The 22,208-nt window shown below is 48.0% G+C and overlaps 1 protein-coding gene across 3 annotated transcripts; it reads left to right on the forward strand.

The window, feature by feature from the left end:
* Window positions 1–79: 79 nt before the first annotated feature.
* TENT5C (terminal nucleotidyltransferase 5C) lies at window positions 80–21,957 on the forward strand. Of its 3 annotated transcripts, none has more exons than XM_038561895.1 (3): window positions 100–202; window positions 1,802–1,925; window positions 16,311–21,957. In XM_038561895.1, exon 3 carries the CDS (start codon window positions 16,339–16,341, stop codon window positions 17,512–17,514), a length of 1,176 nt encoding a protein of 391 aa, XP_038417823.1. In that variant the 5' UTR covers window positions 100–202; window positions 1,802–1,925; window positions 16,311–16,338; the 3' UTR covers window positions 17,515–21,957. The 3 variants fall into 3 exon arrangements, with proteins under 3 accessions (XP_038417825.1, XP_038417823.1, XP_038417824.1); XM_038561896.1 differs by lacking the exon at window positions 100–202 and adding an exon at window positions 630–747; XM_038561897.1 differs by lacking the exon at window positions 1,802–1,925 and having other exon boundaries at window positions 80–202.
* The last annotated feature ends 251 nt before the right edge of the window (window positions 21,958–22,208 follow it).

Consider the following 22,208-nt stretch of genomic DNA (forward strand, 5'->3'; position numbering starts at 1 on the left):
TGGCTCCGCCCCGCCCCGCCCCTCGCTCCCCGGGGAGGGCAGGCTGGGCGGGGCGGGGCGGGGCGGGCGGCGGCGGGGGCGTGGCCAGGCCGTATAAGAACGGAGGGGGCGGCGGCGGGACCGCTCTCTCGGTGCCGCTGCCTGGGGGCTGCAGTGACCGCGCCGAGGACCTGCCTCTGTCGTCGCCTCTTCCGCCGCCCAGGTGAGTCCCCAGCCCCCTGCCCTACAGGTGCGAGGATGCGGCGGCCCCGGAGCGCCGCGCGCGCTGCCTTCGGGGCGGGGGGGGTCGGTCCCGCCGAGCGGAGCTCCGGGCTTCCCAGAGCCGGGGGGGGCGGGGGGCCGGGGGGAGGCACGGACAGGTGCTCCCTGCCCCTCCAGCCCCCGCGACGGCACCCCGCGCGCACGCTCATCCCCCGCCCCGCGAGGACCAGGCGTGACGCCCGGGGAGGGAGCTGCAACTTTCCAGAGACTTCGGCCGGGGCTTGGCAAACTTGGGCGAGTTCCTGCTCCGCGCGTCCCGCGGGCTGCGTTCTGGCCGGCGCGGGCGGGGAGGCCGAAGAGGCCGAAGAGCTTGCGCCCCCCGCGCCCCCGCGCCCCCGCGCCCCCGCGCCCCCGCGCCCCCCGCGCCCAGGCCGAGCGCGAGTTCGAATGCGGCGGTTTCGGGAGGCGCAGTTGGAGACGGAGCAGGCCGGGGAGGGCGGGGGCGCCGGCGCTTCCCCGGCTGGGCGCCAAGCCCGGGGTTTCCAGGTCAGGGCAGAGGCTCTCACTTTCCGTGGACTCGCGCTGGACGGTGCCCCCGCGAGCAGCCCCGGGGCCCGAGCGAGGGACGTCCGCGCGCCGCAGGTCCCGGGACTGTGCGGGATGCGGCGACCGCGTCCTGCCGGGCCCCTCCCCCGTTAGGGAGGACACTTGCCCGCCGTGGGAAGAGCGCAGACGAGCAGCAGCCTGGGCTAGCGGGGCCGCGGGGGCCGCCCCAGGTCGCAGAGGTGGGAGGGGGGTCGGAGGAGGGCGAGGGCCTGAAGCTGACCGGTACAGCTTGGTAGCTGGACGGCTAAACGCCAAGGCGGATGGGGACGGGGGCGTGGGGACACAAGACTGCGCTCCCTCAAAGTCAGGGAGGACTGGCGGGGAGAAGGCTGGCGAGCTTCCCTGGGGAACTCGAGCTCACCCCGGTTCATCGCGACTGGACCTCGCGGGGGGCATCAGCTCGGTCCCCTTCCCTCCTTCTACCCTGGAGGGAGGCTTCTGCAAGGCTGCATCCTTGTCTGGGGTGGCAACCTGCTGCTACCTCTTCAACTTTTTCTTTTTGATGGACGAGTAACATGCAAGCAATGGAGGGCTTTAAGTGCCGTTCTTACAGTCAGCGCTTCTAAAGACTGTGGTAATCATTTGTATGGTGACAGTATTCAGGATATTTGGTAGGTGGGTCAGGAACCTGAACCTCCCCAGGAAATAAAGATTATTAAATTCTTCTAAAGTAGATTCCTGGCTTGGCCCAGCTGCCCTTCATGGGGAAGGGGGTTGATGAGAGTGGCCATTGTTGGCTACACTAACCTTTCCACGGGAGTAACTTGGCAAGGAAGCCCACAAGGAAGCAAGCCAGGCAGCCTGGGGCTGCCCAGGGGTGGTGTGTGTGGTAGGGGTGGAGGGTGGGGAGAAGGGGTGGGGGGTAGGAGCACTTACCAAGAATTGTGCTGTGTCTTGAGGGAGTGAGACCCACCACACATGAGACCCCGCCAGCCATGGGTGGACGGGGTGGGGTGGGGAACTAGAGAGTGCTGACTTTTCTCTTCGCTTTCAGGGAGGCAGTCTGAGCTGGACCAGCAGGGGTTCTGTCCTTTGACATTCTTGTTTGTGAAGATGGAAAACTTAATATCTCTGGAGTCAAGCTTTTACTTGAGATAACTGAAACCTTGTGTCTTAAGGTATACCCATATCTTTAGAGTACATTTAGTCTCAATAAGGAGTTTTTAGAAAGAAGGTTTTGGTATATTGTATATTTTTGTTCAGGTGGCTGTGGGGAGAGTCCCATTATATAATGTGAAAGTTAAGCACACACACACTTTTTTCCCCCTCAGCTAGGAGGCATCTAAATTGCTACTCAAAATAAAGCTCTGTGATTTCATGACCGTGTCTGTCCCTAGAGCTCACAACAACACCCATTGGGTTGAGTTTCCTCCACCATATACCTCCCTTATATCCAGAGATTAAGCTGGGGTTCCTCTGCAGGAAAGGACGTGGATCTTGCCTATTTGCTAGAATGAGTGTGATTTAGTTGAGCACCAGTGGTTCTCCCTCCTTGGTTCCCTTGGCTGTTCCATGAGTACAAGTAGCTCACTGAGACCCCATCCTGAGTTACAGAACCCTCTCACCTCTGCATTTCCCAATATGCCCCACATAGCCTATACCCCCCAGTGTTCAAGGCCAGGGCAAATTGTGCACATCTTGCACTACCCATCAAAGAACAGAGAAGTCCCCGTACTTCTGAAAATCCAAGGACCTGCCTAGCAATAAAGATAACATAGAGGAGACTGTAGTGTCCTTGTTCTCCTGGGGCCAAGAATGGGACACATTTGATACAAAGTTAGCAAACGACATGTTGTTGTTTTTTTTTTTTAACCGCTCAAATAAGTCATACCTTGTCTTCATCTTTCATCTCTGATATATTGTGTGCCTGGGGCCAGTCACAAAGAATGACGAGCCAGAAGCTCTGACTGGATGTGGTAAACTTTTTTTGTATGTGTGTTACCAAGAGACATTGTGGAAACCCAAGACTAGTTTCATGAGTTAAGTTTAAACTTGTGTTGTTATGTTTGGGTTTCTTGGTCCCCTGCCAGATCTCTGGGCTCTGTGTGTGTGTGTGCGCGCGCGCACACACGCACACACACGCACACTAAGGGAATAAAGGGAAGTAATGTAGAACCTGAGGTGTTACTTGAGATAAAACATTACTCTGGTTAGATAAGGTCCATTGCTTTTTTTGTGATGTCACTGGAGTACACAGGTAATATAGAAAAATGTGTTGTGTCATCTTGGTGTTTTGACTATGGCCTATCAAATTGGCATAAGCTATATTATGATGAAGCAGCCACCTCTGTGTCTAAAGAAATGTTCATGTGTTTAAAAAAAGCCAGTTGGGTACAGCCATAGTGTTGATCTTCTGTGATGCTTCCCAGACTTTTGGTCTCAAGCCTTTTTGTCCATCTACTGTGTGCATTTTAAGGAAGCTCGTATTTGGAATTTAGATGGTGTAGACGAAGCATCTTTGCATAGCCCAGCTATGTAAGAAGCAGCCTTATGAATTGTTGAGAATCAATAGATTTTGTACAGCTGGTCCCTCTAGCCTGTCTTAGAACTGTTTGCAGAACTTCTTGGAACAACAGGAAAAAAAAAAAAAACCGAATATGAGGAAATAATTGCTGATGTTAAGTAACTCCGTCCAGGGTATTTTTCAGTCTCAGAGCCTTTTGGAGGCTTGGTCACTAAACTGCATAAAATGTTTATTTCTTGGATAACTGTGATTGAGTCAGTAAGTAGTTAAATGCTTCCCAGGCAGTGGCTAGTGCCAGGTGCCGAGGAGGCCAAGGCAGTGGTATGTAAAAAGGCCTGTGGAAGTGCTCAGGATGCAGGAGGAGCTGGGACAGCCTCAGAATGTACGGGCACTCGGATTTTGCTCGTTTGTCTTAGCCACTGGCATGTGAGCCCCAGGAAAGCAGGGATCTGTGCTCACTGCTGAATCCCCAGCGTCTGGAGCAGAGCCTGGGCCACGGAAGGTGCTCCTGTTGATTGGATATAGTGCATTCAGCTGCCATTCCTCTCAGCGAGGGAAATATACTTGCGGTGGATTCATTCTGGTGGGCTAAGGTGCTGGAAGCTTTTTGGGTTGGAAGCTTCCAGCCTAAAATGCCGAGTGGTTTCCAGGCCTTTCCCTAAATGGTGGCCTCCTTTTAGTAGGTTCAGAGCCGAGGGGGCAGTGCCTACTAATTGGCCCGCAGCTGAAGCTCCTTCAGCTGAGCTCCAGACCTGCTGTCCTCCAGCACTTCCCACCCTGTCCTTCCTGCCCATCCACCCCGATGCCAGCCTCACGTGGCTCACTCAGCCTTTTTCTCTCTAGTTCACTCGGCTGCTAGTTCTGCTGATCTTTTATCTTTTTAACTTTTTTGTTTCCCACTGCCATCACTGACCTGGTTCAGGGCCCTGCAGACAGCAACTCCAGAGAGCAGTAGCGGGGTTCTCCTCCTGCCTCTGGCCAGTTCCATGTCCCATGCCCCTCAAACACCACCTGAAGAACTCCCAGGAACTGCCCATCCTTCCGGAAGCCCAGCTGCTTTTCAGGACCTGTGTACCTTTCTGACCTTCTGTTTATTCTCCATTTCCCGTGGATGAAGTCTTCTTAACTCTGGTACCTTGCCTCGTAGAACTCAGACTTAAATATTTTAACAAATCCATGCTATTCCTTCCTTACCAAACTGTATTTTGACCTAGCTTTAGGCCCTTCTGAGAGGCTCCTAAGGTTACCCCATCTGAGGGTCCCGTATCTCATCACTTGCCTCTTCAATACCTTACAGTTCTGCTATGTACCTTGTTTTCTGTTTCTACTTTCAAATCTTCAACTGAATGAACACAAAAAGTCCCATACCTGTCTCCATATGCACTCTCTGTGGACCCATTTTGAGAAGAAAATTCTCCACGAGTCTTGAACTGTTTCCACTCCCTTGTGTTGCCATATGCTTCTCTCCCCTGGCTTAGCCCTCACGAGGATGGGAGAAAGGGTCATCCTCCATCTCCTCTGGCTGTCTATGCCCTACCCTCAAACACACCCGGTTCATCCCTGACTTGCACTTGTGGCTGAGGAGGTGGGCATGGCAGCTGACTGGTCCCGCATGGTCTTGGCCAGTTGTGGCATTGACATGGAATAAGCGTCAGGTTGCTGCAAGAGGAGAGATGAAGTGGTCAGTATGTGAGCATGTGTTACTTATCCAGGGCCTCGGCACAGGCTTGCTCAGCTGGGAGCTAGCACTGTCGCTGTCTCCAGCAACCAGGCCTCCTTGTGGTCTCCATACTTCCCTCCTTCCTGCCTCTGAGGCCACCTTGGGTTGGGAGGATGTGCCTCTACCTCTTTAGGCTTCAATTTCTCCATTGTAATAGACCACTGCTGTCCAGTAGAAACAGGAGAGCCACAGTCATGTTTCTAGTAGTCCTCACATCAAAAAGTAAGTATAAACAGGTGAAACTAATTTTAATAATTGTATTTAACCCATTATAGCAAATGTTAGCATCGCTGTATATCATCAATATATCATCAATATATATATAAAAATATTGAGATATCCGCCCCCCTCCCCATACTGAGTTCTTGACATCCAGGGTGTATTTTACATTCAGAGCACATCTCAATGTGAACGTGCCCCATATTGAGTGCTCAGGGGCCACATGAGGCTTGTGGATACAGTATTGAGCAGCACTGGTCCAGTCTAGCTGCCCCATGTCTCCCTCTCCAGTTCTGATTCTTCATTAGTGGGATGTAGGAGTTACCAGCAGCGGGTTGTGAAAGAAGAGTGTGAGCCAGGGGGTGAGCGCTGCAAGGGCAGAGGCCTTCGTCTCTTGCTTACTGACGGGTTGTAAGCGCCTGAAACAGTGATGGGAACATAGTAGGCACTCAGATGCTGGAGAAAACGAAAGGAAACTCGGTCATCGTGGCCAACTTACTGATAAGCATTCACCCTATGAGTCACACCTGACACTAAATCATAGGATATTTGATTCCTAGTCTGGTGCTCATTCTTTCGTTTTTCTGTAGTCTTAGAGAATAATCACAAGGTAATAGAATTTCAAAGAATTGCAGAGGACATGATGATGTCCCACTAGCAGGGGACCAGGGCTCTGACAGTTTATCAACAATTAAAACATATCAACAACTGCAATTTGAAAATGCAAGAGGAAATAGCTTTCAAGTAATAGGCGTCCATGAGCTGCCAAATGACAGCCACACATGACTTGGTAAATGCTAATTTCATGGTAATCATCCTAGTGGGCCGTATCTGTGGCCTGCACAGCTCCACACATGTAGAAATACCAAACACAGGGTGATTTGGCTGTGCCGGCACAGTGGGTACAGAAATAGGTACCACCACCTGTTCTTCTTCACTTTAATGCCTCCCGCCACACCCACCCAGCAGTGCCCATCCATCCAAATTGCCATTCTTCCCAGCATTTATAATGTCAAAGGGACCGTTGAGTGACATGTTCAGACCTGGAGGTTAGGTACCTGCTACAAGGATGGGTCCATGCAAACCTGAAGCCTGGATGGAATTGTGCCTAATTAGCATCCTCACAGAAATGGAGGCCAGCTCACATTTAGTCATATGTGAACGGGGTGTGTGTCTGTGTCTAACGTATGATAAGTGCTGCACTTGAACCTGGCCCTTTCCTGATAAGGCCCAAGGATGGTGCTAGTGATGGGACAGCAAACTGAGGCCCTCCCCCTGGACAGCTGACAACTGCCCAAAGTTCTAAGCTGGAGAGTTAGGTAGTATGCAACACTTGATAGACCCTGGGGGCCATCAGCTCTTAGAGCCTCTGGACTGTATGGAAAGTTGGCCATCCTTATGGTAAACAGCCTCCTAGGAATCCTACTATTTTTCTCTAGCTAGTCTGTCTTGAAAGTGGTGGGGCCGGCTCTAGCAATCTCTTTAAATGAGTCAGACCAGTAAGATCTCTGATTTAGAAAGACACATTTCATAGGAGGAAGTGGGGCTCCAAGTTGCAACAGAGATTATTTCAAGTGGTGGATGTAGCACTTAATATTGCTGACACCCCGGAAAAATCAAGACTTCCCTGCTTAGCTTCCATCTACAGATGTCGGTGTCCTGACCTTGTTGATGTTTACGTTTGCAATGAGTTCAGGGTATTCCTTAAAACATATGAAGTTCTGCGGCGTCCCTGTTATAATATGGGCATGTGTTTTGATTCCGTCTCGTGCTGCTTTGCAGCCACAACGTAAGCTCTTCCAGCCTTATCTCTGCAGCCACACTTGCTTAAGCATCCTATTTTGAAAGATGTGTAAGTGCTTTCTGTTTGGAGTCCTCTTAGGGTGGGTGTCTGTGGACAGAGCCCAATCTCTGATAACCATGAAGACCATCTGGGGACTTTGATGGGAAGTGAGGACTTGGAGGGCCCCTGAAACTCAAAGCTCGGTGGGAAGCCAGCTAGCACTGGGTTCTGGTGGCCTGTTCTTGCTTCAGTCCAGGACATTCCCCCCTTCCTTCAGCGCAGGCAGTGCCCCGGATGCCGTGGGAATCACACCAGGCTCTGGGGCTGTCGCACACATTGGTGTTGAGCAGCTAGGATGGTACTGATAACCCTGAGAAAATAGACTGAGACCTCTGGCCCAATGTGGGAACGGTGAGTGTGAGAATGGTCCAGCTGCGGCATCTGTTGTGTCCCTGACTTAGAAGTGTCTTCCCTGGACACAGTTCTGTGGCACAGGGCAGTTGTTTCTTTGAACTGAGGCAGCGTATTTGCAGGTGTCTTAGGAAAAGCTAACACAGGATACATTTTACTGTCCTTTTAAGAAGCAAGACATTGTTTTGTCTGGTGCTGTTGCTTTGGGCTGTGTCCTAATGTAAACCCTTATTCCACGTACATTGACATGAGACATAGAGGTGCCTCTCAGTTCCCTGTGACATTTTCACATGTCTGGGGGCAGAGGAGTCTCCAGAATGTGGCCTCCTCCCTGGGTGCTGGTGCCCGGATCCTGGTGAGAGGCTAGCCACTGGCAGACAGAAGCTTCCTCAGGCTGCCCCCTGGTCCTCGATGACTCCTGGCTTTCACCAGCCACTTGAGGACTAAGGGAGGATTTCTTACTTTGAGCTCAGTCTTTCTCCTTTGTGCCCACTGATCTGCTGCTGCTCAAGTCCATGGACATTCAGAAAGCCTGGCTTGTTTCCCTAGAGCAGAGGAATCTCAAGGGCCAGACTCTGTGCAGTTGGGAAAAGCAGCAGGTGTGCATTCGGCAGTCTGTTCCAGGCTGTTCTGTGTTCAGCTCTGTCCCAGCCCTCCTTCCCAAGCTCGCCCGAGGGGTTCCCGTCACTTCTTGTGACCTTACCTACTTTCTGTCCTCAGCTGCGGTTGGGTTATCAGTTTCTGGGATCTGGAAAGTGGCCCTCTTGTCTGCAGAGTGTCCTGTTCCGTTGCTTTATGGGCAGATCAACACTGCCGATCTTCCAGCCAACAGAGCGCATCCCCTCGGCTGCCCCTGCTGTCCCTGTGCTCTCTGGGAACCACTGGTTTGCAGCCTGGCCCGTATCCCGGAGCTCCCTCAGAGTGAGCAGCCTAGGCCTTCACTTCAGCCGCTGCTCCTTTAAAACAAACAGTAGCATAATGATTAGTATTTCTGTACGTAATTACCTTCAATTCTGTTGGATCCAGCTGTGGTAATCTTGAGGGAGAGGGTCTCTGTACTGACGGCTGTGAGGTACTCGAGCTCTGAATGCTCCTGCCTCGCCTCTAGTGCCTGCCATCTGGCCTGCCTCACTCAAGGGCCTTCGCTCATCTAGCCAACTTCCTTCCCACCTTCCTATGAAAAGCCTTCATACCCTTTACCGCTTTCCTTCTTCTTCTTGCCATCTACTTTCTACAACTACCTGAGCAACTGGCTCATCTTCAAAGCCCTACCCCCACCCCAACACATGCACCCAGACTTTCCACCTCTGAGGAAGCCCCTTGATCCCATTTGTGTCACTTCCTGGCAGGACCTCCTTGGACAGTTAATACTTTGTGCAACCTCTTTGTTCCCCAGTCCCCTTAACTGTAAAGTGGGGACAGTAGTAGCGCTGGTGTGCAAAGCAGATGGGTTGATCAGATAGTTTGGTGGCTCATGTTAGGGCACCTGGCTAGACATCTGGTCACATTTGGTGTCCCCTGGAGGAAGGAGTAAGTGGTTTCTGAGTGGGTAGCATGGGTAAGATGTTTACATTATGAAACAGCTGCTGTGCATCCCCATTGAGAAATACGGATTTCCCACACGTGGGCCATGAATTGCCTTCTCTGGTGCTCCTCTGAGAGGCACCTCTCAACCACCTTGGCATCCTCGAAGATGGACACTGACTTGTGTCCTTTGCTCAGCTGGAATCTGCTCTAAAGCAGGCAGTGAAGGGTGATTGATTCAAGCTTTGTTGTTTTAATGTCTATGGTAGATGGAAAGTGTCACAGTCACAGGGGTAACTTTCTCATTTTTTGGATAGGACCAACACAATCTCTGTTTTAGAAGATCATTATATTTTTCACAAGAACTGGTCACCCCACGGCACCTATGGGGTTGTGGCAGGAGCCTGTGCCCTCTCTCCACCTCCCACCTTGCCAGTGGCAGAGTGAGTGTAGTGTGGGAGCTGTTGTCCGTTCCGAGGGTTCAAATGCTCTCTGGAGTTGAGGACCTGGGGTCAATTCACTTCATCTTTTCTGATCCTTATTCTTTTGTGCAAAAGCAACCATTGTAGCTCCCTCAGAGTGCTTGTGAGGATTAAATGGGAATTGATGTGACGTGGCTTATGCTAAGTACCCTGTCTTCTGCACACACATCTGTACCTTCATTTTACAGGAGGATAAAAAAAAAAAAAGGCCCAGAGTTGTGGCTCTTCTTCCCTTGGGTCACTGGAAGAACTGGTGCGATAGAATAGTAGGGTGTGTATTGCCACCCTCTTTCACTTCTGCTTCAACGAGTAGTTTCTTTTTCCTGAAAGTGCCCTCTGCGGTATACTGGCGGGTGGGTAGGTGGTGTGCCAATTTTGTGTGGAAGATGCCTGCCTCCAGTGCATGGGTTCCCTCTCAGCCTGGAGCTGGGGACAGTGTCTTTGTTCTGCATACTCACCCCCTGGGTAGTCTGTTACCAGGCCTGGTCCACTGCCCATGGCTGGCTCTCTTACCTCAAACTGGAAAGTGTTACGGGGAAGGTCCAGGCTCTGGAGGTGACATCTAGTAACAGAAAAGGAAATGTTGTCATCGAAGGAATGTTGAAATGTGTTTGAGTTTCTTTTGTATTCTTAAACCCCAGCAAGGTCAGAGGAAGAGGGTGTTGCCCAGTTGTCTCTGGAGGGGATGGAGGGCTGCCATAGCTGAGAACCTCGTTCACACCTCAGCCTTTCCATAAAACCTTTGGGGCGGTAGCTTCCAGAGCTTTCATGTGAAATATCACAGAGCAAGGCGTACATATGCACTGTCTTTAACTTCACAGGTAGAAATTTCTGCATGGACTGAGAACCCTTTGGGCAGTGACTATGTCTAATGCCTCGCACAAATAGGAATCAGTGTTGATTTGACCCACGTCAAGACCCAGAAGCATTACATGGGCTCTTTGTGCTTTTCTCCAGCTTATCTGTCTTCCTGTCTTGCTTGCCCACCTTGAGCCCCCTCACTTTCCTAGCCTCTGTCACTCTTGTTTCTGGGATCTAGCTAAGCTAGGAAACAGGACTAGAAATAGTTTTCTCTCTCTTCCTCTCTTTCTCTTTCTGTTTCTTAAAATTTTCTTTTCACCTAGGGCTTAATCATAGGTTTTCAGATCAGCCTGCCTTTGGGGGCCTCTGTCCCAGGCCAAGGGAAGCAAAGGTAAGTGAGACATGAACTTTTACTTAGGGATCTTGGTTTATTCTTTGGGCTCTGTCGGGTTTTACCTCTCACTTTTTGCTGCTATTCCTGCAAACCTATCTTTTTTCAATGTGCGCATTCTACTCTTCTGCTAGCCAGATGATGGAAGAAAACATTTCAGGGGCACCTGAGGTTGTTGGTCATCATGAGTCCACTTTTTAGGAGATTGAGTACTTTGACTGAGTAGGTGCTTGGTCATCCTCACTTGTAAAGAAGTGCCTGAATTTCCAAGTCAGTGAGAAATTCTGGTTTCCCACCTTGCCCAATTTCTCCTGTGCAAAATACAAGGAATCTGCTTCTCAGATAGTAAAAGGAAAATCAGACACTTCAGTTTGAATTTACCAGGCTTCAAATCAGTTTTGTTTTCTAGTCATCATTTTGTTAATTCTGCTACCTAGAGTTTGTCTTTAACCTGGGCCTTTCATGCGAGCGTGTGTTCCACATGATTCTTTCATGTACAGACTATATCAATGTCGATTTCAAGAGGTTAATTAAAACTCAAACTGTTACACTAAGCTCTGGTGTGTTATCTAAGCCCTCAGGCCCTATGACTGGGATATATTCTAGTAATGCCAGTGTCTGTTGGAGTCACTAAAAAAAATATACTTTCGGTATTTGAAATTGTTTGGATGGGTGAAAGAAAACAAAGAATTCCTTTGTAATAGTCCTCAGTAACTTATTTTGGGCTCTTTTAATGAACTAAGCACCAAATATGAACCCAGCCTAAATGTGAGCCTTCAATAGCTTGAGCTCTTCTGTGTCTAAGTCATAGTAAACTGGAAGAATTAAGAACTACACCATGGATTTGTCATTTGTCACATTCCACAACATGCTTTTATATGAACTTTTTTCTAAGTGAATCACATTGTTCATATGTATGTCAGAAAAAGTTGGCACGGATGATGCCAAACACAGATATCTTAGGTGCTGGTAAAGTGTTGACTGCATTTATGACGGTTCTTGTGACTGTAACCAAGAATCAACATGACGGCATCATGAGGGTCATTGTAATATGTCTGACATGAGAAATAGCAATTGTTACAAAACTACCAAAAATTACTTTTGGATAACAAACATAGAAAGGGACTAGATGAGATGATGTATCTGTTATTTTGAAAGTCTGGAGGATTTTTGACAAATGGTGGACATCTTCTATTAAACACTAGAGAAGTAGAAACTTGACTAAAAGACGTTCTTGGGAACAAATGGCCCCTACTCCCTGTCTACCCCCCCAGAGATCAACTTTTAAGGCTCGGAGAGGAAACTTCTATGTGTATTTGATTTGGGGATGCAGGGATAGTGGGGAGTGCTAGGAAAGGCATTGAAAGAATTAAATAAGGTAGCAGATGAGTCAGAAGGCTCCTGGGGGGTGGGGAGAAGATTTTCGGAAATGGCTCACAAGATTTGAACTGTTTTCAATTAATATATGCATAGGTTCTAAATTCCAAAAAGGATAAAATAAATTTCCCACCTGCCAATCTAGAGGCGGTATTTGGTAGAGGCTGAAGTCCTCGTGCTGCCTTCCAGAGAGCTGTATAATTGTTCAAGCGTGGGCTTGTGCTTTTACCCATACAGTGTTGGTTTTCTATGAATAAATAAATCTTGACTAGCATCTCACATTCGTACAGATCTGCCAGCGTTCTTTTGGACAACTGCATGCAATCGTAGCCTGTTATGTACATGTATTAAGTCCTCTCACCTTTTACTGATGATTCTGTAGCTTCACAAATAGCTCTCCAGTGAATATCCTCATGCATACTTGTTAAGTATACCCACAGGATAAAATCGAAAAGTAGGTTTCCTGGAAGTAGAATTGATATATAAAGGGTACAATCCACTTAAAATGGAGAGTCCCACACTGTTCTTCAGAAAGAACCCATGGGCAGTGTGCCAGCGGGTTTCTGCCTCTTGATCTCTGCCAACCTGACAGGTAAGAATGATATAGTAAAATTTGAATATGCCCATCCCTTAAGGTAAGGCTGAGTATGTTTTGCATCTGAGCTGCTGTTCATGTATTTTTGCCCCTTCTTCTCTTGGAACGCTAGTCTTTCTGCTCTCTAGGAGCTCATTCTTCATTAATAAGTACTTTGCCTCATGTTGCAAATATTTTCCTAGTGTTGTCTTGTGACTTTTTTGTGGTGTTTTTAACCATGTTGATATTTTTATGTATCAAGTTTTCTACTTTTAGGTTTTATGTGATATGGGAAGGACTGCCTAAACTACACATGTGTAATAAACTCTGTGTTTCCCACGGACTCTGAGGGGTTTGTCTTCTTTTGCTTAAATCTTTAATCCATCCATCTAGATCTTAGTTTGGCACAAGACAAGGCACCACCTTCTTTACTGTTTAAATGTAGATAACTATCCACATATCTGAACTTTTCCTCTCTGTACTATTTTGAAATGCCTCCTTTATTATATATGAAATCCCCTTATGTATTAGATGTTATTTCTAGATTTAAAAAATTCTGTTCCACTAATCAGTCTCTTTGTACCAATACCATGCTGTTTCAATTATTGTGGCTTCATAGTATCTCTTATGGGGCTAATATGTACGTCATTCTGTTTTTCTCATAACTTTTCTGGCCATTCCTGCCTCTCTTCCCATATGAACTTTACCCGTTTTCAATCTAAAACAGATCTTAACTTTGAAGCTACTACAAGTTGAGAGATTTAAAAATATATGGAAGTTCTCGTGCATATGTCATCCCCTTCTCTCCCCGCTCCCTTCCTGGAGAGGGAATGTAGCTTCCATCAGATTCTCACTGGTGTTAGATATTCGTCCTCTAAGAACTACTTTTCTAAAGGTGGGGGTAGCCCAGACTTTATTTTTTCATTTTTTTTAAGATTTTATTTATTTATTCATGATAGTCGCACGGAGAGAGACAGAGAGGCAGAGACACAGGCAGAGGGAGAAGCAAGCTCCATGCAGGGAGCCCGACGTGGGATTCGATCCCGGGTCTCCAGGATCGCTCCCTGGGCCAAAGGCAGGCGCCAAACCTCTGCACCACCCAGGGATCCCTAGCCCTGACTTTAATTTTAGAAACTCCCCCCTCCACAAATCCTTTAAAGACAAAACAACAATGCACGAGTCAAAAGTCATTCCTATAGCTATATTTCTCTGCAACATTATTGAAGTGGTTCTTAGAGATACTTTTAAAATTAATTGTTCTTTATCTTCCAAGAATTAATTCAATGCTACTCCTCTGTCATTGTAACTTCTCATACCTGTATCATAAACATGAGACTTGGAAGCACAGTAGCAGGTGACACACAGGTAGAGAAAGTTGTGTTTTTATAGGTAGATCAACATCTCTGATGGAAATCTGTGTCACCAAGTGACAGATAGTTTAGCAGTTTCTCACAACAAAGCGAGAGCCATGCTTTTTACAGTGATTTGGATTTAATTGTGCAGTGTCCTGGGTAATAGGCACAGTGTACCGTATGCTGATCGTAAAAGGGCCACAAAGAACCAAATGTACATAGAACACAGTAAAAAGATGTCCCAAGCCTGACTTGAAGCCAAATGCTAGCCACAATAAACATTAAATATTTCGTCACAAATTTTGCTTGTTATCCTTAATCTAGGAGTGCTTTGGTAGAATGATCTAGAGAGCCTAGAGCGTTTTAACACTGTCCAAACAGGTTTGAAGGGAAACTTACCTGCCCTGTGGCAAGTGTTCTTCTGTAGCAGGCATAGGAGGGCTTATCCCCAGATTGGTCTTCCTAGAGCCACTTGGACCATACGACCACCCTTCCTGTTGCCGGCCAAGCAATTCAACCACTTAGTCTACCTAGTAAAGGGAGCCTGTGCTTTAACTTGAGAGGTGTGTGATGGCCAACTGGACAACTTGCTGGGTCTTGGCTGCATGTTGCCTTCTCTAAGTCGCAGCCCGGAGCTCATTGCCTTTCTGTCCACTTACATCCTTCCCCGTAAGTGAAGTCTTCTGTGGCCTTCTTGTTCACCCCAAACAGTCTTGGGGCACTCCTTTCTTCTACCTTTAAATTCTATTTTTTCTACCACACACTGCCTACTATGCTGTGTTGTGTTCTCATCCACCTTCCTAATGGCCAGCTCCTGGAAAGCTTGCCTTGATGTGTCCTGGGATGCCCCCAACCCCGAGTGACAGCCATCCCATTGCTCCGAGCCATTATGTGAGGCAAGGATCCCTGGCACCAGGGCAAGGCCTAAAGCTCAAGTTGGAACCTCAGGGCGGTGATGGCAGATGTGCGTTGAAAATCAGCAGTCCCCAAACAATGAGACTGTTAAGGTTGTGGGGACGGGTTTTGTGTGTGCCTCACAAGTCAGTAAGGTGGAGGGCATGGGAAGACTCTGTGCTTACACTGAATTGTGAGGATAGCACCTTGACATTTTGTTTCTGCTCTTACGTCTTTCTAGCTAATGTTTGACCCACCTGGATCCCCAAGCACCTTGACTTTCTAATAGAGCAGTATTTGTTTTTACATATTAGGATTTCCAGGGATCTGTTGTATTTTATTTTCTGAAACATGTCACTTGGTTGAAAATTACTTTGGTAACTATGGTTCTAGCAAGTGAAGCGTGAGATGGCATGTTTTTTCCTCTGAGTTCTGAGCGCTAAGTTTTAGGTCGCCTCAAGGTTCTAGATTTCAAAATACAGTCAAAAGATCCCACTGCCCTGAGGACATGGGAAATGTCCTGCTAAGGGCCCCCTCTTGCTGGCAGAGCCGTTCCACCATAGCGCTGAGCCAGGCCTTTGCCTGCCAGGAATCTTGTCATTCAGACCACTCCTTGGTGTCCCACTCTGGAGGACAGAAGTGCTTGGGACAGGGCAGACCAGTCCAATGAATGAAAAGGATGTGGGATTCTTGCCAACAAGGTAGCCACGTACCTGGTTCTAGAAGGACTCCTCTGACCTCCTGCCCTCTGTGTGATGGCGGCCCAGAGTTGAATCTTCATCTCTTCATGGAGTGAGGGAAATTTTTCCCCCAGGGGGTCTTGTGTTCAGGGTGTGTGTGCGGGGGGTGGGGGTGGGGAGGGCTTGTATCTTAGGTATCACCCAGCTTAAGATGCAGGTAGGTGTGCAAAGGCAGCAGAAGTAATTCTATAGGGATCCCTGGGTGGTGCAGTGGTTTAGCACCTGCCTTTGGCCCAGGGCGCGATCCTAGAGACCCGGGATTGAATCCCACATCGGGCTCCTGGTGCATGGAGCCTGCTTCTCCCTCTGCCTGTGTCTCTGCCTCTCTCTCTCTCTCTCTCTGTGACTATCATAAATAAAAATTAAAAAAAAAATTTAAAAAAAAGAAGTAATTCTATAAAAAATGAGGACAATTAGCTAAACCCATAATACGGCCCTCTATTGAGATTGTTTAGGTTGCTTTGTTTGATGAGTTTGTCTGCCTCCCTTCACAAAATCACCCTCTTGCAGACAAAACAAGCAAAGAAACCAGCCCCAGGTAAAATTAGGAGGCAGAAGGGGTAGGTTTGCGTATAGGCTGTCCTCCCTGGGTGCAGGCCCGACTCACATCCTGTAGCCCTCGTGGCAGCACCCAGCCCCCACCCGTTACCGCGGTCGGCTGGTCATGCAGGAAAGCCTTCAGAGGTCAGTCGGCTTCTGCTCCGAGTCCCTCGAGCTGCACGGCCGTGTACAAGTGAATCCTAATTCTGTTTCTCACCCCCTCACTTTCAGTTTCCCCACAAGAACACCGCCCCCCAAGATGGCAGAGGAGGGCAGCACCACCAGGGACTGCGTGTCCTTCAGCGTCCTCAACTGGGATCAGGTCAGCCGGCTGCACGAGGTCCTGACCGAGGTCGTGCCCATCCATGGACGAGGCAACTTTCCAACCTTGGAGCTAACCCTGAAGGACATCGTGCAGACCGTGCGCGGCCGGCTGGAGGAGGCAGGCATCAAGGTGCAGGACGTGCGGCTGAACGGCTCTGCGGCTGGCCACGTCCTGGTCAAAGACAACGGCCTGGGGTGCAAAGACCTGGACCTCATCTTCCACGTGGCTCTTCCCACGGAGGCGGAGTTCCAGCTGGTCAGAGATGTGGTGCTGTGCTCCCTTCTGAACTTCCTGCCTGAGGGTGTGAACAAGCTCAAAATCAGCCCCGTCACCCTGAAGGAGGCGTATGTGCAGAAACTGGTGAAGGTGTGCACGGACACGGACCGCTGGAGCCTGATCTCGCTGTCCAACAAGAACGGGAGGAACGTGGAGCTGAAGTTCGTCGACTCCATCCGGCGCCAGTTCGAGTTTAGCGTGGACTCCTTTCAGATCATCCTGGATTCCTTGCTCTTTTTCTACGACTGCTCCAGCAGCCCCATCTCCGAGCACGTCCACCCCACGGTGATCGGGGAGAGCGTGTATGGGGACTTCGAGGAGGCCTTCGACCACCTGCAGAACAGACTGATCGCCACCAAGAACCCCGAAGAGATCCGGGGCGGGGGGCTGCTCAAGTACAGCAACCTCCTCGTGCGGGACTTCCGGCCCACAGACCAGGAAGAGATCAAGACCCTAGAGCGTTACATGTGCTCCAGGTTTTTCATCGACTTCCCAGACATCCTCGAGCAGCAGCGGAAGCTGGAGACCTACCTTCAAAACCACTTTGCCGAGGAGGAGAGGAGCAAGTATGATTACCTCATGATCCTCCGCAGGGTGGTGAACGAGAGCACCGTGTGCCTCATGGGCCACGAGCGGAGGCAGACTCTGAACCTCATCTCCCTGCTGGCCTTGCGCGTGCTGGCAGAGCAGAACATCATCCCCAACGCCACCAACGTCACCTGTTACTACCAGCCGGCTCCCTACGTCAGCGACGGCAACTTCAACAACTACTACGTTGCCCATCCTCCAGTTACCTACAGCCAGCCGTACCCTACCTGGCTGCCCTGTAACTAACCTTGAGACCTGAGGGTTTCCACAGTAGGAACCCCTCACTAGGGCAAGGGCTCTCAGGTAGGGGAGCCTCCTTCTAGATGTAGGTGTTTGGCTTTTAAAGGGGAACTCAGCTCTGACTCTGCTTTTTTTTTTTTTTTTTTTTTCTTTGTGCACCCATTGGAATGGGTCTCCAGCATATCATGAGCCAACCCTGAAGGGGCCCAACATTCCAGTGCCACTTTGGAAAACACTATAGGAAGTAGGACCCATCCACATCTTTCCAGGAAAGACACTAACCTGCCATGTCCCAAGCGTCCGCATGGGGAGATTGGAGCTCTGTGCGCCAATGGAACCTCGGAGAATGCTTGGGCAGTGTCTCTTCTCACTCCAGCCTAGAGTAGGCTCTGTTGGCCCTCACTTGGGATTCTCAGCTGTTCTATGAAAGTTGTGGCTGTCGTCTTATTTTCTTGTGCCAGTTCTAGCCAGGCAGAAAATGGTGGACATGAGAGTGGTCTCGTGACTTCATTTTTGTTGAAGGGACTGAATTGCTTATGTGGGCAGAGCTAAGGATTTCTTTCACGAATAAACCAAAGCCGGTAGCTGGAGAATTGAGATCTGGTTGACAGTGGTTTATGGTTTAGATGCTGTGCTCTCACGAGCAACCGTGAGATATTGTTGAGGAAAAAAAAAAAAATGACCTTTGCTTGAAATGTAACTTGAAAACAAAATAAAATGTGGAACATAATGTTAAAGCAGAATTGTGGTGGTGGCGGTGGGGTGGGGGAGGGGGGCTGATTGTAAATAGGAAACGTGAATGTTCAATTTTTTTTCCCCTTTAAGGAATTCTTATTGAATGACACTTTTTTTTTTTTTTCTCTCCCTCAGCAGCTCATCACTTTAGTTTTGCTCTTCCTAAGACTAAGGGTCGTGCTGAGTCTAAAGGCCTTGTAGGAACTGACGTGTGAGGGTCTTCCCATGTTTTAATTGGAAACCCATTTTGGTCACATTCCAAGTATGACAAGCTGTTTTTCTGGAGTACCTTGGCTGATTATTTTTTGTTTGTTTTTGTTCTTTCTTCAAAAAGTGATTTCCTTCTCTGGGCTTTTTTTGGGCAGCAAATGAATTCAGGATTTTCAATAGAAGTGAATGACCTGTGAGCTGACCTGCTGTTGTGGGCAGAGTTCTCTGACTTAAGATTGCTTTAGAATCGAACCTGCTGTCCCTGTGCAGAGGCTTAGCACTCAGGAGGGCTCCATGTGAACTGGAGCAGCCAGGGCACCTTGCAATGATTAATTCTGTTCTGTTTGGGGAAGAGTGGAGTAAATGAAGAATGGTCCTCCTCATTCTGGTAGATTTGACCATACTTGTTTATGTTCTGCACTTTAGAAGGATAACAGTGTTAATCTCCAGTCTAAAGCAAGCTCGGTAAATGGGAGAGAGTTCTAGGCCACTGCTTTCCCAGTAGATTTAGATAAGGGATTTTGTGTCTTGAAACTTTTGTGGGATCTCTTAGAAAGCATCATTCCTAGGGTATAGAGGACAAAGGGATTTTAGCTTCTTCTAAAAAGTGATTCCATCAAATCCACGCTTCTGATTTTTCCTTTCTCCTGTGGCCCTAAAAATCCCAAACCCTGGGTGATTGCTTTCTTTCCTCCTTGCTTTAAGTGATGAGGATACCTTAATGCAGAAATGCTTAGCAGGTAATGTGTGGTTTACCTTTTTCTAAAGATGGTATTTTCAGGGTTTGTTTCTTTTAATTTTTTTTTTTTTTTTTGGAATGTGATGTCTCGGTCCTCTTAAACAGCAGGTTGGGCATGACTGAACCCCAAGGCTTAGCTGGTATCCGATGTTGTGCTACACTAGGTGAATAGAAGCCATTTCTGTGTGTAAGTGAGCAGCTGCAGTTTCCCTGTGAGCCATAGTTCCGTCTAAATGCATTGGCTTTGAGTCCAGGCCCGTCCTACACTGAGCTCCTCAGCAGCTCCCCCCAACCCCAGCATGCTTCAGGGTTAGAAGAGGTGGGAAATGAAGAGTGAATCCCAACTTTAACAACTACGTTTTCATCCATGACATTAAAAGGCCGCCATGTGTCTAATGGCAACATCTTTGCACAAAAATGACAGATCTGTTTAACCAAAGCCTTGAGATGTGATGAAGCCACCAACATAAGCACTTGCTAACAGAAGTCAGTCAGTATTGCTTCTACTAGAAGGCTGGAGGATCAGGGTGATGAGGTGCCAGATGAAGATAGAATCAGAACCGCATCAAGTAATTAAATTTCCACTTCGCCCTTGGAGTTCTTTCTGCTTATATATATATATATATGTATTTTTTTTTCTAACTGGTACTAGTCTTCCTCTGAAGACAAAGAGAAGCACAAAAGTCACTAGAAATTACCAGTCTCCTCCCCCAACCCCCAAGTTCTTTACCACCATTGCACGATGACCATCTTGGTGCAATCTGTTCACCTGAAGTTCTTTGCTCTGCCATTTTAGAGTCTGAAGGTAGACACATGTTCTAGAACCATCAGGGTAAAAGGCTGCACTGAACAAAGCTGCACTTTTAAAACCTCACCCTGGTCCAGTGGTGTCTCCGCCTCCTCTACAAGGCCTTTGCCGGCCTCAGAACAGGCCAGGTAACCTTGAATTTCAGGTGTTTGGAAATTCCAGCTGAAACCTGCCTTTCATGCTGCTCACACAAGCATCAGGTACTCTGAACTGGTACCAAGACCAGTGATTCCTCTTTTTTTACGTGTGTTGAGTAACATGAAATTTGGCAGTGGCCAAGGGCACTAAAGTTCAAGTACGAATTCTAATATAAATTCTAATACAAATTGTAAGCAGGCTCATTTGCTTCAGGACTCTGAAGTTCTCTGATGCTTTCTGCAAGTATGCAGCTTGTTTTCCTGGCCTGCTTCTTGGAATCCGTGTGAGCAGCAGTGCGATTAAAACAGTACCGTTTCCCCTTGCGTGGGCAGAAAGGCACAGCCTAAATTCCTGGCCTTGAGCTTGTATCACCCTTAAATTTTATTTTGGCAGTAAGACACGATTCCTCACTCAACTTCAGCTCTGAAACTAAACTCTTTATCAACTCACACCTTCAAATCAGGGTTCCTGCTAACTGTGAGCTGTGGTATGGTCCACACCTGGGAGCACCTGGCCACTAGGGAGAGTCAGGGAGGAAGGATGCTGGGGCCCTGCTTTGTTCTAACAGTTGTGGTTTGGTAGTCAGGTTCCCCCCACCACCACACACACCCCAGTTTGATGAGTCCCCTGGGGACTGGAGTCACTGTGAGCTCTGTGTAAACCCATGTTTTGTGGTGACATAATAATAATCAAATCGCTAATGCCCTGAAACTGCTTTTCATTCCACCTCCCTGCGAGCACTAGCTCCTTACCTTCATGGTAGGTTAGGATCTTAACCAGCACTGCTTTGTTAACTTTGAGAAATGGTGCCACTCAAGAGCAACTTCCTAACTTTAGGGATACCTCTTTTCTAGTTAACTTTGTGATACTGGTGCCTTATTTTAGGATGCACCTCGATTCTGAGCTCAAATGTACTGATAGTTTTCCATCTGTGGGCAGAGGACCTTGTAGCTCACTGGGGACCATTATTTCCTGGGTATCAGACTGGGACTTTATGTGAGGGAGGACCCTCCTGCTGGATTCTGTAAGGTGAACAACTCCTGTTTGCTGGGGTTGGATTCAGATCCTTAATCTGGCAGAGACCAGAATGTCACAGCTGATTTTGGAACATGTTCCAGTTCAGCCAGTTACATGCAGAGGACCAAGGGAGGTAATGTAGGGAGGATGTGTTTTAAAAGACCTGGCAACTTTTCAGGATTACTTGTGGAGACTCCCCAAGGTGAGGATCAGGAAAGAAAATGTGTTTTTTTTTTTTGTTTTGTTTTGTTTTGTTTTTGGTGAGTTCTAAATCTTGTTTACCTATCACTTTTTCGAAAATAGTTTAAGTGTAAGCTAAAGGAAATGCTTGGAGGTTTGCTTGGACTGGTGAGAGTTGGTACAAATTGTCATGTGTGTTTGTATAGGAAGGTGAGAAGACAATCCGCTAAAGAGGAAGTCGTTAAGTAATATGGATATATGGGCGTTTTAAAACTCAAGCCATCTGGCCTCCCCCCTGCCACCCAAAGGATTAAAAAAAAATTTTTAAAAAAGAGCTGCTTTAGGAAAATTTATCCAGTAATTTCCAAATTAATATAGATGAAAAGCAAGATGCTCATTAGACTGAATTGGAAACTTTTTGTTATTCTTCAAAGCATAGCCTTCGAAATTCTAATTTCTTAGTGATGCCTAAGATATTTGAGGTTTCCTCTTTGGTGCGATGGCCACTGACCTTCTTACGTGATGAAGGTGAAATCACTTGTCAATGCAAACTGTATTAGAAGTTGATGAAATAAAGCTTTGAGTTTGAGAAATAAAGATATATTTAAAAAAAAACCCAAAACCTTGTCTGTTATGGTCATTTATTCATGTCTCCTCCAGAGCGAACCTACTTCAGCTTTCAGGGAACATGTTGCATGGCGGTGGGGGGTGAGGGTCAATTATTAACATTCTCAGCCTTGGATACTTCTCTGAGAGCTGGTGCTTTCTCTGGGGGGAAGAGGTGTGTGCTTACCCTTAGCCATAATTCCCTTCATATTTGGGGTCTTCTCCAAGGTACCTGATCAGTTTAAACTGAGCTGCATTATTAGCTTC

This window comes from Canis lupus, chromosome 17 (genome assembly GCF_011100685.1).
Source record: "Canis lupus familiaris isolate Mischka breed German Shepherd chromosome 17, alternate assembly UU_Cfam_GSD_1.0, whole genome shotgun sequence".
In the NCBI taxonomy this organism is placed as follows: Eukaryota; Metazoa; Chordata; class Mammalia; order Carnivora; family Canidae; genus Canis; species Canis lupus.